The sequence below is a fragment of the Perognathus longimembris genome, chromosome 6 (assembly GCF_023159225.1).
Source record: "Perognathus longimembris pacificus isolate PPM17 chromosome 6, ASM2315922v1, whole genome shotgun sequence".
In the NCBI taxonomy this organism is placed as follows: domain Eukaryota; kingdom Metazoa; phylum Chordata; class Mammalia; order Rodentia; family Heteromyidae; genus Perognathus; species Perognathus longimembris.
The window spans coordinates 56,753,567-56,769,404 of record NC_063166.1 but is presented as its reverse complement, the minus strand read 5'-3'; the positions used below and the strand labels follow the sequence as shown (position 1 = coordinate 56,769,404).

Here is a 15,838-nt window from a genome sequence, read left to right as displayed (position 1 = left end):
TCACTTTATAATCACCTTGATCTCAAGAAAGATGAGATTTGCAGCACATAAACACCTTATGACAAAGGTCAAAATGTCCCTTAGATAGTCAGTGTCATTATCTGAACCCCCAATAATAGCTAAACATGGTTAAATATGTATTGGAATGCTACCACATAATCTCCTTTCTCTGTCCTTCCTCAATTGTCTTTATTTGTCCAGACCTAAAATGTGGGCCTAAAGTTAAAAACCTAATTACAGTCCCAGTTACTCTGAAGACAAAGAGTAGGAGGAATAAGGCTCAAGGCCGGCCCCAGCCAAAAAAACAAGTTAGTAAGACCTATTTCAATCAACAGCTGGCTTAGTGTGTGCATGTCATCCCAGCTACACTGGACTCATAACTAGGAGGATTGTAGTCTATGGAGAAATAAACAGAAGACTACCTGAAAGACAGCTAAAAAAAAGTAAGGGCAGGAGTCATGGCTCAAGCACTAGAACACCTAGCTAGCAAGCAGGAGGCCATGAGATCAAAATGTCAATATTGTCAAAATAATGAAAAGGATTGACAAATGATCAAGGAGATGAATGCTTTAGAGTCTGATTAAACACCAAGTACATTTAAAAAATGATACAGAGATAAAAATGAAAAGTTATTTTCCCTTGCAGCAAATCTTGCCTATACAGATTGCTGAGTCCTTCTTACCTAATTGCTATTGCATTCAACTTAAAACATCTTCAGCTTCTGATTTTCAAAACATTGCATAAAAAGAGCTCCTTACATTTACCCTTATGTGTGCCAAGAAGATATAATACAATATAAGGAGAGAGAGAGAGAAAGAGAGAGAGAGAGAGAGAGAGAGAGAGAGAGAGAGAGGGAGAGAGAGAGAGAGTGCAATGATCCATTACTAAAAATAACATTCCATCCAAGAAAGAATGACTCAGCAAATCATTTAGTCAGATAAAAATGTGATCAACTCAAATATACTTGCGTAAGAACACAGATATTTGCAACTATCAAGTGCATTGTCACTGTCTCCACTTCACTACTGTCATCTGTGAAAGCTTCTTGCAAGGAGGTGGTAGATAAATCATATTATCAGTAAAAAAAGATAATTTTACCTCTTCAAATATTTACCATAAAAAACTTAATAGGGATCTTGACTAAAGAGATTTAATCTCTTGTCGAAAACTCTTAATTTAGGAAAGAGAAAGAAGCTTTATAAAACAAATGAAGGATTAAAAACAATATATATTATGTTATAGTAGGAGCTAGACAGGTGCCAGGAAGTTGAGACAAGCAGTTCACAGTGCTTACACTTAATTTTCTCAGAGTATATAGCAGCAAGGGACGATGGCTATTTCCATTTTATAGATGAGATGATGTGTACACAGCGATTAAGTAACATGTTAAAGCCACAGGAGTTGTTACCCACTGATGAGGATGCACATACTGCTTTACTTTTTAAAAAATAAATGTTCTGCTATGTTAGGCCTCTTTTTTAGGTATCTGTAGCTGGAGGAATTTTCTACTGGATTAACCATCATTGCACTCCAGTGAGAGATATTTCATAGTTATCTTTTTTACTGTTATATTTTAGAATTCTTATTATAAAGGTGATGTGCAGAGGGGTTGGCATTTCATAAGTCAGGTAATCAGTACATTTCTTTTTGAACAATGCCACCCCTTTCTTTGCTCATGGGTTTTTTTTTTCTCAAATTTTTATTATCAAACTGATGTACAGAGAGGTTACAGTATCATACGTTGGGCATTGGATACATTTCTTGTACTGTTTGTTGCCTTGTCCCTCATGCCCTCCTCCCTCCCCCTTTCCCTCCCCCCCCCCAGGTGTTCAGTTCACTTACACCAAACAGTTTTGCAAGTATTGCTTTTGTAGTTATTTCTCTTTTTTTACCCTGTGTCTCTCGAATTTGGTATTCCCTTTGAATTTCCTACTTCCAATACCAGTAAACACGGTTTCCAATATACTCAGATAAGATTACAGAGATAGTGTAGGTACAATCATAGGAAGGTGATACAAAACATTATCAATAATAGAAACTACACATACACATAGGACGTTGAAAGTAGTTACAACTGTGATATATCACTTGTTTCCATAACATGGAGTTCATTTCACTTAGCATCATCTTATTTGTTTCTAAGTGTATAGCTATTGGGCCTTGTGATGCTCTGCTATGGCTTGCCTAAACCTGTACTAATTATTCCCAATAAGGGAGACCATAGAGTCCATGTTTCTTTGGGTCTGGCTCACTTCACTTAGTATAACTTTTTCCAAGTCCTTCCATTTCCTTACAAATGGAACAATATCATTCTTTCTGATAGAGGCATAAAATTCCATTGTGTAAATGTACCACATTTTCCTGATCCATTCATCTATGGAGGGGCATCTGGGTTGGTTCCAGCTTCTCGCTATGACAAATTGTGCTGCGATGAACATTGTTGTGCTGGTGGCATTACTGTGATTTTGTTTGTGGGCTTTTGGGTAGATACCCAACAGTGGGGCTGCTGGGTCATAGGGGAGTTCTATATTGAGCCTTCTGAGGAATCTCCATACTGCTTGCCAGAGTGGCTGAACCAGTTTACATTCCCACCAACAATGAAGTAGGGTTCCCTTTTGGCCACATCCCCTCCAACAATTGTTATTATTAGTTTTCTTGATATATGACATTCTTGCTGGGGTGAGATGGATGCTCATGGGTTTTATTTAAAAGAAAATCACTTCATTTAATATACTTGTGTGTTAATTTGAAGAAAAGTTTTCAGCAAATAAGGGGACAGTATTGATGTGAGCAAATTGGATTCCCTGGTGCAGATTTTGAAATCTTTGGTACTGAAGAATTGCCTTTGAGTGGCTTCAACTGTGTCTGTTTCTTCCTCTTAGCATTGGGTCTGGCTTCTGCTTTCGTACAGTGCAGGTTAGAAAAGGGTACATGGCCTGAATTTATCCCCCTCTAGAGGAACTTACTCTGCATGCTGAGGTCTAGCCTCCTCAGGCCTTTATATGTTTTCCCTCTTCCAACCTTTCCCCAACACAAAGGACTACATTGGTCCTTTCCAAAAACACATTTAGGTGATGAAGAAATCACTCTTCATTCTGCACAGATCTAAGCAGGGTCAGTGTCTTTAGGGTTGATTTTGAGAGTTCAAGAGAGAAGAGAGATTTTTCCAGGTGTGGTACAAAGGACACTCACTCTTAGCTTCCAATTCTCCTCCGAACCTCAGTGATGAACTACATGAGGAGAAGATGATGGACTGAGCAAAGATAGAAACTGACATAGCCTAAGTGAAAAACACTCTCCACTAGGCAATCTGGAGCTAAAATGGCCTTCACACTTGTCCCAAGTAGGGGGAAATGATCAGGCCTTTATACTGACTGCCCCAGGGAGGGGCAATTTTGAGTAAGCAGCTCACTGCTCCCAATGCAGTTCCATTACTAGATTGCCAAAGTCCATTAGCAACCGAAGTGGGGATGGGAGGGATCTGCATAGTACTTCATAACATATGTGGGGCACACACACACACACACACACACATACACACACACACACACACACATTCAGTAAGGGGGAATGCAAATGATATCTGATATGACTAGGTCTAGAAATAAGAAAAGGAATGACAATACTGGCTTGAGACAAGATTCCAAAATACCCTCCTCCCACCAAGGACACAGTAGTTACTAGGTATGATCACCAAAATTAAAGACAATTATTTCCTGGGGAAGCAGAAAAGACCCTGTCAAGACGAAACAGAAGATAGTGTTCTAGTAGCTCTATTGTTCCTACTGTAGTATGATTGGCTATTGATTTGTCATGCTAACAATCTAATAAAGGATAATTACTTTTTAAAGAGTTCTACCCCAGAAGGAAGAATTGGGTGAAGTTTTACTGTTAAAATACGCTGAGGGAAAAATGAACATGTCATTTTCAAAAAGGTAATGGATGGGAAAACATCATGTTCAAGTACAATATTCAAATATACTCTAAAAATGTAAGGCTTGTTTATTTTTGTGTAGCCTGTTGTAGAGAGAATTTTGAATTTCGGGTCAGCAAGAATTCAACTCATTTAATTCAGCAAATACACCTCCGTTTAAGTAATGGAGGTACAAATGCTGTTTATTATATTTGAAATTTTCTGATTGGAAAGGAGTAAAAATGAGTCTCTAATTTCCCTGTTTGTCAAAATGTGGAAAAATACATCTACATGTTCTAGAATTGTCAGCTTGCTGTTAATCCCTTTAGTTTCTCAAATAGGCTATTTTGCATATTTTGTTAAGACTTTAATTAAGGGGATGTGGTCACAAAGAATTAGGAAGGGGTTTGAGAATAAAGTTAAATCTCTCTTCTTTTTTTGTGAGATATTCCTAGGTCCATTTAGAGAAAGCATCTATATTCCATTTTTTATGACATTTTGTCAGCATAGTGCTTAAATGGGAACAGAATAAGCAGAATTGACCAAAGCTTTTAGTTAACTTGGTAAGCATGGATAACTTCCATATTCATGTTTCATTCTATAGCTTGTAAAGCTTGAATCCTTCTCTAGGAATGGTTAAGTCTCCATGGCTTCCTCCTCTTTTTTACCTCCTAATTCCATAGCTACAGTTGTTGTTGGACTGTCACACTGATCTGTGGGGAAACTTGATCTCTTTGAGTTGTCCTAAAGGAATACTCTGTTTTACACAGTATGCATGAGGGCTGTACTCTCGACTTAAGATTTGATAGAAAAAGAAGGTGACATATTCCATCTCAGGAACAAAAAAAAAAAAACAAACTTTGTCAGCATAGGCCATGCTGATTTTAAAACATTAGTTGCATCTGATTATATAAAATAATATCTATCAAAATGAACTCCAGAAAATGGAAACAAGAAGGTTTATTTTTGGTGCTGCTTGTTTTTTTTTTTTTTTTTGGTCTTTAAAAAAAATCTACTTTTGGGAGGGTAGTGGAGGCACTGAAATAGAGGACAAAGGGTGAACAAATTCAGCAGTGGTACTTACTAGACACTATGTTGAAAATGAACTATAGGACTTGTGGGTAGGGATAGGAGGGAAAAACTGCGAGAGAGTGAGGGATGGGGTAACATTGTCCAAAAAGAAATGTACTCATTACCTAACTTATGTAACTGTAACATCTTTATGCATCACCTTTATAATAACAATAAAAAACATTAGTTGAGTTTGTTACAATTTTGGAGCTAAGGTTTCTCAATTGTTATCTTTCTAGGCCCTCATAACTGTTCTCTTCATACATCTTGTTCTATTTTCATTCTTACTTTTTCAAAAATAAAAGATTGATGTGACTTGAAAGTCTGAGGCAAGAGGAGACTAAGTTCAAGGCCAACTTGTGCAATGTAATGAGAACCCAACTCAATTTGAAAAAACAAAACCAACCAACCAACCAAACTTCAGCTTGACCAAGTTAGTCTCTCTAGTTCCTCTCCCTGGTTCTACAGGACCATTTCTTCCTATTCTCCAAGATTTGGCATCAGCAGATATAGAGCTTGTGTGTGGGATGGAGAAATCAGGCAAGGGGTTTCTATCTTCTGTCCAAAAATTCTTAGTGAGGTAGATTACCAAACAAAGGAATGAATTTTTACAAAATGCAACCCAGTAAATTTTTTTTCTCATTTTGATGTCATGTAGATTTCTGTTCGGTTGATCAGTAGATAAGTACAATTCTAGAAATTTATGATGGTGTATTATGGGCTCTAGATTCTAAATTCAGCCCTGTCTTGCTAACTTCTCTAATGGGAACTTGAGTAAGTGCTTTAATGCTTTAATGTAATATAAAGTTTTTGGGAAGCTGGGTGTAAGGGCGGGGGGCTCATGCATGTACTCCTAGCTATTCAGGAGGTGGTGATCTGAGAATTACAGTTCAAAGCCAGTTTGGACAGTAAAGTTTATGAGGCTCTTATCTCCATTAAACTTCCAAAAAATCTGGGAGTGGAGCTGTGGCTTAAATGATAGAGCACTAGCCTTGAGCAAAAAACAAAGCTCAGGGACAGTGCCCAGGCCCGGAGTTCAAGCCCTAGGACTGGCACCAAAAGAAAAAAACAAACAGGTTTGGAGGGTAGAGACGAGGCTCAAGTGATGGAAAGCCTGCCTAGCAAGCTTGAGGCCCAAACCCAGTGCCACCAAATAGCAGCAAAAAGCCAAAAATGTTGAGAATAATAAGCTGGAATAAGTACAGAAAAATGTTTGCATATTCTAAGGATATTTTCTACCGCTAAGCTATAACCTACTTGTTATAATAAAATTTAACTATTACATTTGTCTTTTCTTTTTTGGTACTGAGGCTTGAACCCAGGACATTGAACTTGCTAGGCAGGTGCTTTGCCACTGAGCTACATGCCAGGTCCATGTTAAAGTTTAATACTCCTGATTCTTATGCTTAGATGAACAATATTTATATGGAGGCAGGTCATGTAGGTTAGTGGAGAGTGCTTGCCTAGCAAGTATCTGGGGTCAATCTCAGAACTGGAAGCAAACCAGAACAAACCCTCAAAGAACAGAAAGAAAAAATTATGAGCACATAAGGGAGGATTAGGAAACACACCAATGACAGTCAATTTTGTCAACCTGTCTTGGCTACAGTCCCACCAGTTATTAAACGAAGCACTAATCTACTTGTGCCTTTGAAGGTATTTTATCAATGTGAATAAAACTCACAGGGAGAAGGAGATTATCTTAGAGTCAGGGTTGGCCTAATTCAGTGAACCGTAAAGCCTTAAGAGCAGAACCAAGGCTTTCTTAAAGCAAATAAAGTTGTACCTTTAGAAAGTAGCTTTAGATTGTACTCAAGAATTCCGGGCTTCTTTTCCTGACAAATTCTCGACTTGCCCAGCTAGTCACATTTGTGTATACAAATCCTTTGCAATAAACCCTTTAATATACGTCTACATCTCCTATTTTCCTATGTTTTTTTCGTGGTTGGACTTTCACTGGCTTAGTTCTTTCTTTTCCACCCTTTTGAGTCAGAGTCTTCTTATGTAGCCCAGGCTGGTCTTGAAGTTTAGATTTTCTTCTCTCAGCCTCAAGTTACTGGGCTTACAGGTATATGCCACAACTCTCAGCTTGGCTTAGTACTCTTTAGGAAGAAAAGGATTTATTTTGCCCTGGATGTGTCATGCTTGATCACTCAGATGGTGCCTAAAACAACTAACAGGACTTTAGCAACGACATGCACAAGGTACATTGCTCAATGGCTAGGCAATAGCTCCACTGTGCTCTGATTGGGACAGTGTGGGTCTGATTGTTATGCCCAGCTCCAGCTACCATAACCTGACATTGACTAACATGAAGATTACACTTTGAAGTGATTTGAGTTTAATGTAAGTTAAGAATGTTATAAGGAAATGAGAGATGTAGTAGAGAATATCACAAGCTGCCTCTAAACTTTCCTTTATATTCTTACACTATTAATAATTTTACTACTATTATATAGCTACCATAATTACAATATAGTATTATAATTATCCTTCTATTTTCTGTCAGTAGAAGTCTTTCATCCTTTAAGTTCATGGCCTTCAATCTGTCCTGTCTAGAAAACCAGTCTATCTTTCTAATTCCTAGCTGTTAGTTTTTTGAGTTAAGGATTCACTCTATAGAGGCCCAATTGGACTCTAGATTTTCCTCTAAAGTGCTGGGATTACAGGTATGTACCACCATGCTCAGCTTCTGATTGTCTTTCTAGATTCACTCTATTGTGTTCTATGCCTTGAAACTTCAGCCTATACAACGGATATCAAAGATTCCCTTCTCTTCCAGCTTCTGGGTAGTTCTGGCCTAAAGGCACCAGCAGGAGCTATGAGGGTTTGACGGAGAGAGGGATATTTATTTCCTGCCTTTTCAACCTGAGTTTCTCCAGCAGGAGCTAATATCATAGTGTGGCCAGAGAGCCTCCCCCACATAGCTCTTCCTTTCTCACCATTCTAGCACCACTATTGCCTTTCTGTTCTTTACAACCTGGGGGTGGTGCTAACATTACTAGTCTACAAGAACTTTGTGATGTCTCTATAACCTGCAAACACATTAGGAAAAGTACCCTTATAAAACCTTTGTCAAATGACTCCATTTAACTACGCCGTTTGTCTTCTGCCCAGACCCTCATAATACTTCACGTAGCTCTGTACATTGCTATTTCTAGGTCCTTTCAAGAGCCAACTCTTCACTTGAGCAGTGAGCCAGCCTTTGGGAGTATGTGTATGTGTGTGGGGTGTGGGGGTGGGGTGGGGGGTTGGAGGGAGGTAACCTTTTGACTTAAGGGCATTTAAATACTCTTTAGATTTAGAAAAAATTAAACATCTTATCAAAGCAAAACTTTTGGAAAATACAGAGTTGGGTAAGTAAGTCTTTTCCAGCCTGACCTAGCTTTCCCCCTGGAATAACCACATTTTGATTTATTGTGCTTAGTGGCAGCATTCATTTTGTTATATTTCTGTCCAAAGGAGACCTTTTCTTATTTATGCAAGTCTTAATGAGTGGATACAGTGACTTGTTCTCCAGTGACCATTCAAATACTGTTAATAGGCAGCAATGGGTCAGTGTGTGGCTCAAGTAGTATTGTGATGGCCTGGCAAGCACAAGGCTCTGAGTTTAAAGCCTAGGATTGACACACACACACACACCCATACCTCACCTACAATTAAATTGGATCACTTTTTGTGTCTATTATCAAAAATTTTCACAGAATTTCAGTTCATAAAGACACATTCAGATATTCTTTTTGTAGGGCAATATAATATTTTTGTTGATTGTGGGGCTTTAATTTAGGACCTGGGTGCTGTCCCTGAGCCTCTTTGTGTTCAAGGCTAGCACCACTTGAGCCACAGCGCCACTTCAGTTTTTGAGTGATTAATTGGGGATAAGGGTCTCAAGGGGACTTTTCTGCACAGGCTGGCTTCAAATCATGATCCTCACATCTCAGCCTTCTGAGTAGCTAAGATTACAGGCATGAGCCACCACCAGTGCCTGGCTAAAACAGTATAAATTTTATAGTATTTAATTAAATTATATAGTTATAATATCAGTACAATTGGTACCAACAGACTTGGGAACAAGTACTCCTGACTTTTTGTAAGCATATGAGAGACAGGCACACACTGTATTCTGTTCTCAACAGAGTCCCAAAGTCTACCCCTTAATGGTAAGCATTTGCAGTACTGTGGGCATTCATAAAGAGAGTGGATAGAAGAAATGAAAAGGACAGATTAGTTTGGCAAATAAGATAGTGTTTGTTTGCGACAGATTCTGTTGTTTAAAAAAGTAAATAATGTCACCCTTCACATGAGATCCCTTTCCCTTGCATAAAAGTGGTGTTCTTACTCCTGATCCCAATCTATAATGAGTGGATTGACCATTTTCTAAATCACTGTAAATGCTTTATTAAACTTAAGCTAGCTTTGCTATTGTCTCCATTCAATTGATGTAAATCCTGAACAAAGAGACATAGATGACTTGCTTGGCATCACAAAACTATGTTTAGGGAAATGGATTTGAACTCAGAAGGTATGGTGAAAGTGCTCCAGCTGTTAGCCACATTGCTTTCACAAGAGCTGAGTGACAAGCTAGGCATGGGGGTTGATGCCTGTCATCCCAGCACTTGAGAGATGGAGTCAGGAGATATGAGATTGAGAGTCTGAGGCTAGGCTGGGCTTCACAGTGAGATACGGGGGGGGGGAGGGGCCAGGGGAAGAAAGAAAAGGAAGAAGGAAAAAGAAGAGGAAGAGAAGGAAGAAAGGAAGGAAGGAAGAGAAAGAAAGAAAGAAGGAAGGAAGGAAAGAAGGAAGGAAGGAAGAAGAGGGAAGGAGGAAGGAAAGGGAAAGGAAAAGGAAAAGAAAGAAAGCAACAAAGGAATTTTAATTTTATGCTTCTCAAAATGATTTTGGGGAAATTTTGAATTATATGACAAGAAAGATACAACTTACTGAGCACCAAATGCATTTGAAAATTTTCTGTGAGAATAAACAAATATAGATGATAGAAGATGTTTCATAACTTACAACTGTAGCTTATACTGTATATTTCAAAACTCGCACTTTGAATTGTCACACCTAAGACTTGAAAGAAAGAAATGTCTTGCTGTCCTCCACACCTCCAGGTATATTTAAACCTGGACACCAGTGGCTTGTCGGTAATCCCAGCTACTCAGGAGGCTGAGAACTGAGGATAGCTGTTTAAAGCCAGTGTGGGCAGGAAAGTCCATGAGCCTTATCTCTAATTAACTACCAGAAAAACTGCAAGTTGAACTGTAGCTCAAGTGGTAGACTACTGGCCTTGAGCAAAAACAAAAACAAAACACACACACACACACACACACACACACACGCACGCACACATGCAACAAAAAACAAACTCAGGGACAGCACCTGAGCTTTCAGTTTAAGCCCCACTACCAGTATACACACAGACACACAGACACACACACACAGACACACACACACACACACACACACACACACACACACACGGAGGGAGTGGAGAAGGCCTGCTTCTGGAAAGATTCTTTGCTAGATTGCTCCAAGTGTCTTTTTTAAAATTTAATTTTATTGTTAAGGTGATATAGAAGGTTTACAGTTACATACATAAGGTAGTGAGTACATTTCTTGTCAAACTTGTTGCCTCCTCCCTTCCCTCCTCCCCAGTAGCCGCACCCCCAGTTGTACAGTTGCATTGGTTCACCCTTTGTCCTTTGTCTCATTATTTTGTTATTCGCCTTCCCTGCCCTAATTCAGATAAACATATATACAATACCCAGGGTACCAAAATCAAATACAGTGACAACAGGGCTAATTATAGGGGAAAAAAGCAAAAAAATAAATAATTTCATATGCTACATGAAAAATAGCAACAACAATGAAAAACCACTTGTTTCCCTATCTTGGAGTTCATTTCAATTAGTATCATCTTATATGATCATATGTACATAGCTATTGAGCTATTGTGATCATGAGGGAAAACATAGAGTCTATGTTTCTTGGTGTCTGGCTCACTTCACTTAGCATGTTTTTTTTCCAAGTCTTTCCATTTCCTTACAAATGGAGCAATGTCATTCTTTCCGATAGAAACATAGAATTCCATTGTGTATGTGTGTGTGTGTATGTATATATATATATATATATCACATTTTATTGATCCATTCATAAACTGAAGGGCATTTGGGTTGGTTCCATATGTTAGCTATGGTAAATAATGTTACAGTAAACATGTTTGTGCTGGTAGCAGTAGTATGGCCTTGTTTGTGATCCTTTGGTTAGATGTCCAGAAGTGAGGTTTTTGGGTCATAGGGGAGCTCTATGTTTAGCCTTTTAAGGAACGTCCATACTGCTTTCCAAAGTGGTTGATCAAGTTTACACTCCCACCAACAGTAAGTATAGTAGCATTCAAATCAAAGGAAGATCGGACAAATAGGATTGCATGAAACTGCAGAGTTTCTACAGGGCAAAGTACATAGCTTGCAAGATAAATAGAAAGCCCACAGATTGGGAGATATTCACTGGCCATACAACAGACAAGGGCCTCATATCTAAAATATACGCAGAACTCAAAAAATTAAGTTCCCCCCAAACAAGTCCTCAAAGAAACAACTTCCCCATTAATAAATGAGTAAAGACTTAAAGAGAGACTTCTCTGAAGAGGAAATGAGAATGGCCAAGAGACACATGAAGAAGTGCTCTACATCTCTGGCCATAAAAGAAATGCAAACCAAAACAACATTGAGATTCCACCTCACCCCAATAAGAATGTCTATTATCAAGAACTCTAATAACAACAGATACTGGCAGGGATGTGGCCAAGTGTCTTTTATATCCTCCTTCCATTAGTAACCTGAGACATGCAAAGCTGCAATTCCTCACAGAACCTCAAGATAGAGCCTGGGTGTGGCTTATACTAGGGAGGCCAGCTATATTACACTAAGTAACAGGGTGTGTTACTACTCTGTCAGTTATTGCCAGAATATTATTTAAATATTTATGATTGTATCCTTAGACATCTCAGAAAGCAGCTCTAAAAATGACTTTAGGTAAACTAAAGTCTTTTTTTAAATTTAATTTTTGGTAATACTGGTGTTTGATCTCAGAGCTTCACAATTACTAGGTAGATACTTATGCCGTGCTTCTAGCCCTTGTTGCTTTGTTTAACTTTGAGATAGAGTATCACTTTCTTTCCAATCTGGCCTGGACCTTGGTCCCGCATTTATGCTTCCTGTATAGCTGGGATGACAGGACCATGTCACTGTGCTCATCTTTTTTCTGTCGAGAGGGGTGTCTTTCAATTTTTTTGTAGCCTAGAACTGTAATCCATTTAGTTCTCCTAAATTCTGAGGAGCTAGGGTTATACATATGTGCTCTCAGTACCCAGCAACAAAAATCATTTTATTTTACATGTGAGACAGTTTTATACTTACAGTGATCTTTATTTCTCTTCAGGACATCTTTATTTTTAATTTCTTTTACTTTTAGCTTATGCTGATTCTTCTTTTTCTCTAAAAGATACTCTCTTCTATTGATTACTTTATTCAATTTTCTTTGTTCCAGTATATGTGATAAAAGTTGTTTGACTTTGTTCACTGATACCTATAAAGAAAAACACTTTTGTTCATGTATAACTCTTTTTATGAAATAAAAAAGTGAAAATTTGTCTGCTTATGGCAAAAATATAAATTTAATTAAATCACTCAAATTCTTGCTGTTTTTTTCAAATCAAAATGACATATGGTTTACTTAACTTTAGGAATCCCTATAGTTATGAATAAAATTCTCTTAAACCTATTTAATTGTCATCTACACTGCAAAATCAAGCATTAAAAGCTAAATTTTATAGATAAAATAGTAAGAGACTTTAAATAATTTGCTATTCCACTGGTAAATTGTCATAGCAATATTGTGTGAGATTTACAAAAATTAAGTTTGTTCATAGTACCTTATATATTACAACACATTTAAAGTGAATTGTGACTATCAATAAAATAATAAAAATATGTTTTCCCAAATTATTTTTTCAGAAGTGATATGATTAACTTATTTTAATTAAGGTGATAAATTTGAGGAGAACATTTGGTGTGTAAGAAAACAATGCAGATTTTAAAGGAAAAAATTTAAAAAGCATTCTGGAGGTAAATATTATATATATGTGTTCAGGATAAATCATTATAAAGTTAATTTTTGTTTATTTTTAATGAATATGTTAAGAACAGTCAGATTTTTTATTTGCTGTTTTTTTTTTCCTTTTCCTTCAGCACCCCAATTTAAACTCTTGCTTTCTGAGTTTTTTTCTTTTTTCTTTTTGCTACTCCTGGTGCTTGAACTCAGGGTCTGAGCACTGTGCCTGGCTTCCTTTTGCTCAGGGCTAGCACTCTACCTCTTGAGCCACAGCTCCCTTTCCAGTGTTTTCTGGTTATGTGGTGGTGAGGAATCAAACTGTCACAGGGCTTCATGTATAGAAGGCAAGCACTCCACCACTAAGCCACATTCCCAGCTGCTGAGTTTATTTTCTAGAATGCTTAAATACTTCCTATAAAGGTGGCAGAGCAGCGTTCCAGGAGTCTGGAACGCTCTGGAGTGATCTGGAGTACTTACAGCACTTTAAAAACCAACAACAACAATGTATTGGCCTATATTCTCATACCATAACTACTAACCCATTTTAAGTGTGTGATTCAATGTTTTTGGAGTATGAATAGATATGTGTAATCAATCATCAGCAAAATCAACTGTAGAACAGCTCAAGAAGAAACCACTGATCTTTTAGCTCTCCTTTAGCTCTCTGCCTTCCCATTCACCCTACTCCCCCCCACCTGCCCACCCCCACTGTTCCTGCTCTTATCCTTCAGCAAGCCCTCATCTATGTTCTGTCTATGGATTTCCTTATTCCCAACTTTTACACACATGGCAACACACAGTATGTTTCTTTTCTTGTGTGACTAGCTTTTTTCACTTAGGATACTTTCCAGGATAAATGTATGTTTTAGCACGCATCAGCATTTTGTTCTTTTTTATAACCCAATAATCTTTATATGAGCTAATTACAGTCTATTTATCAATTCATCCAGTGATAGACATTTTAGGTTTTTCCATCTTGGGACTCTTATAATACTGTTGTTGTAATCGTTATGGTACAAAATCACCTCAGGTTTTTGAGGGTGACCCTTCTTACTACAGGATAGACAGATTACATGAATAAAATATAAGAAGCATGGTTATATCTGAATTTCTCACCAGAATTTTTTGTAGTGTAAATATAACAGATAAACCCACAGTAGATAGTATGTCAAAATCAGTTGGCTGGGGTTCAAAAAGGGTCCATAATTCTCATGCTAACATTCAGGGATTCCGGCAGAGATACTTTGTCCAGGCCAGGATGTGGCGTGTCAGTTCCAGATGCAGAAAAAGCATTCCCTCCTTAAATATATTTCATTTGATTTCTTTTCCCTTCTTTCTTATTTCTATGTCATTTTATGCTTTCAGCTTTATCCATTGGAAACTTAGTTTCAGGGCCCTGCCTGTGTGATAATAGAGAGTGCCAGGCCATGAGCAAGAAAGCTGAGCTAGAGCAAGAGGCCCTCAGTGCAAGCCCTTGCATGGGTATTTTTAAGTCCTAGCTATTATTTTTGTCTTTCTTTCCTAGGTTTGTCTTTTTCAGAGCTTTGTAGCCTGGTAGAGAAGTGCCACAGGGTTTTAATTACTCTAATTTTGTAGAAAGTTTTCCTATGGGGAAGTATGAGACTTCCAACTTTGTTCTTACTTTTTGAGATATGCCTTCAATTTGCATCTACCCAAGATAAACTGTAAGATTTCCGAAAAGTTCCCTTCTGCTAATAGTATGCTCATTAATAATCAGGGTATGAAGCAGTGAGAGTGATGAATGAAAGAGGGGGTTTAGAAAACATTACAATGAAAAGAGACAGGTTTACGATGCATAAACAAGCACCTTCGATTTGGATTTAGGATTTGTTCAAGTAATAGAGTAAACATTAATTGCTAAGAAACATAACTGTACTCCTAGTACTCAGGAAGCAGAAGTAGTAAGATCTTGTGTTTGAGGTCATAAGGATTATGTGGCAAGAACCTATCGCAAAAACAAAACAAAACTTACTGAATACATATATGTGCAAAGTATGGTTCTAGTTGCTGGGTAATAACCACAGTAAAAAACACAGGCAAACATCTTTGCTCTTGTGCAGTTTATGTTCTGATCAAGAGTGGCCATGATGATAATAATATTGTATGTTACATAGTTTTAAGGGATTCTAAGAGAAAAAGGTTTTAAGATTCAAAGAGAAAAATTGCTACAAGGATGGGAGATAGAAAAAGGTATTGTGACAGGGTTTGCAACTTCATATGGAAATGACTATGAATTCAGAGGACCTGAGCAAAAATGCCCTGGAAAGGTTTGAACAAAGACTAAAGGAGGTAGGATGTGGGAACCACACAGTTACCTTGGGTACGAAGGTATGGTGAGCAGAGAGGGTAGAAAGGTATGTGCAAGCCTGGCATTGCTAGGGAAACGCATGAAGGCCAGTGGGTCTAGAATGCTTAAGGGAGACTGTAGGAAGAGGTGCTATCAGAGGCCAGACTCTTGAGCACAGAAAGGAGGCCATTGGCCATGACTTTGGTTTTCACCCTTCAAGAGAAATAAACAAAAAATCAAACCAGGGCTGGGGATATGGCCTAGTGGCAAAGAGTACTTGCCTCATCTACATGAAGCCCTGGGTTCAATTCCCCAGCACCACATATACAGAAAACGGCCAGGAGTGGCGCTGTGGCTCAAGTGACAGAGTGCTAGCCTTGAGCAAAAAGAAGCCAGGGACAGTGCTCAGGCCCTGAGTCCAAGCCCCAGGA

The 15,838-nt window shown here is 38.1% G+C and overlaps 1 protein-coding gene across 1 annotated transcript in view; it reads right to left on the bottom strand.

The window, feature by feature from the left end:
- Sel1l2 (SEL1L2 adaptor subunit of ERAD E3 ligase) overlaps positions 1 to 15,838 on the bottom strand; it is an 84,934-nt gene that overhangs the window by 50,068 nt on the left and 19,028 nt on the right. The window contains exon 3 of the mRNA XM_048348779.1: positions 12,406 to 12,574. Coding sequence (XP_048204736.1) covers positions 12,406 to 12,574 — 169 coding nt within the window. The remainder of the gene's footprint in view (positions 1 to 12,405; positions 12,575 to 15,838) is intronic.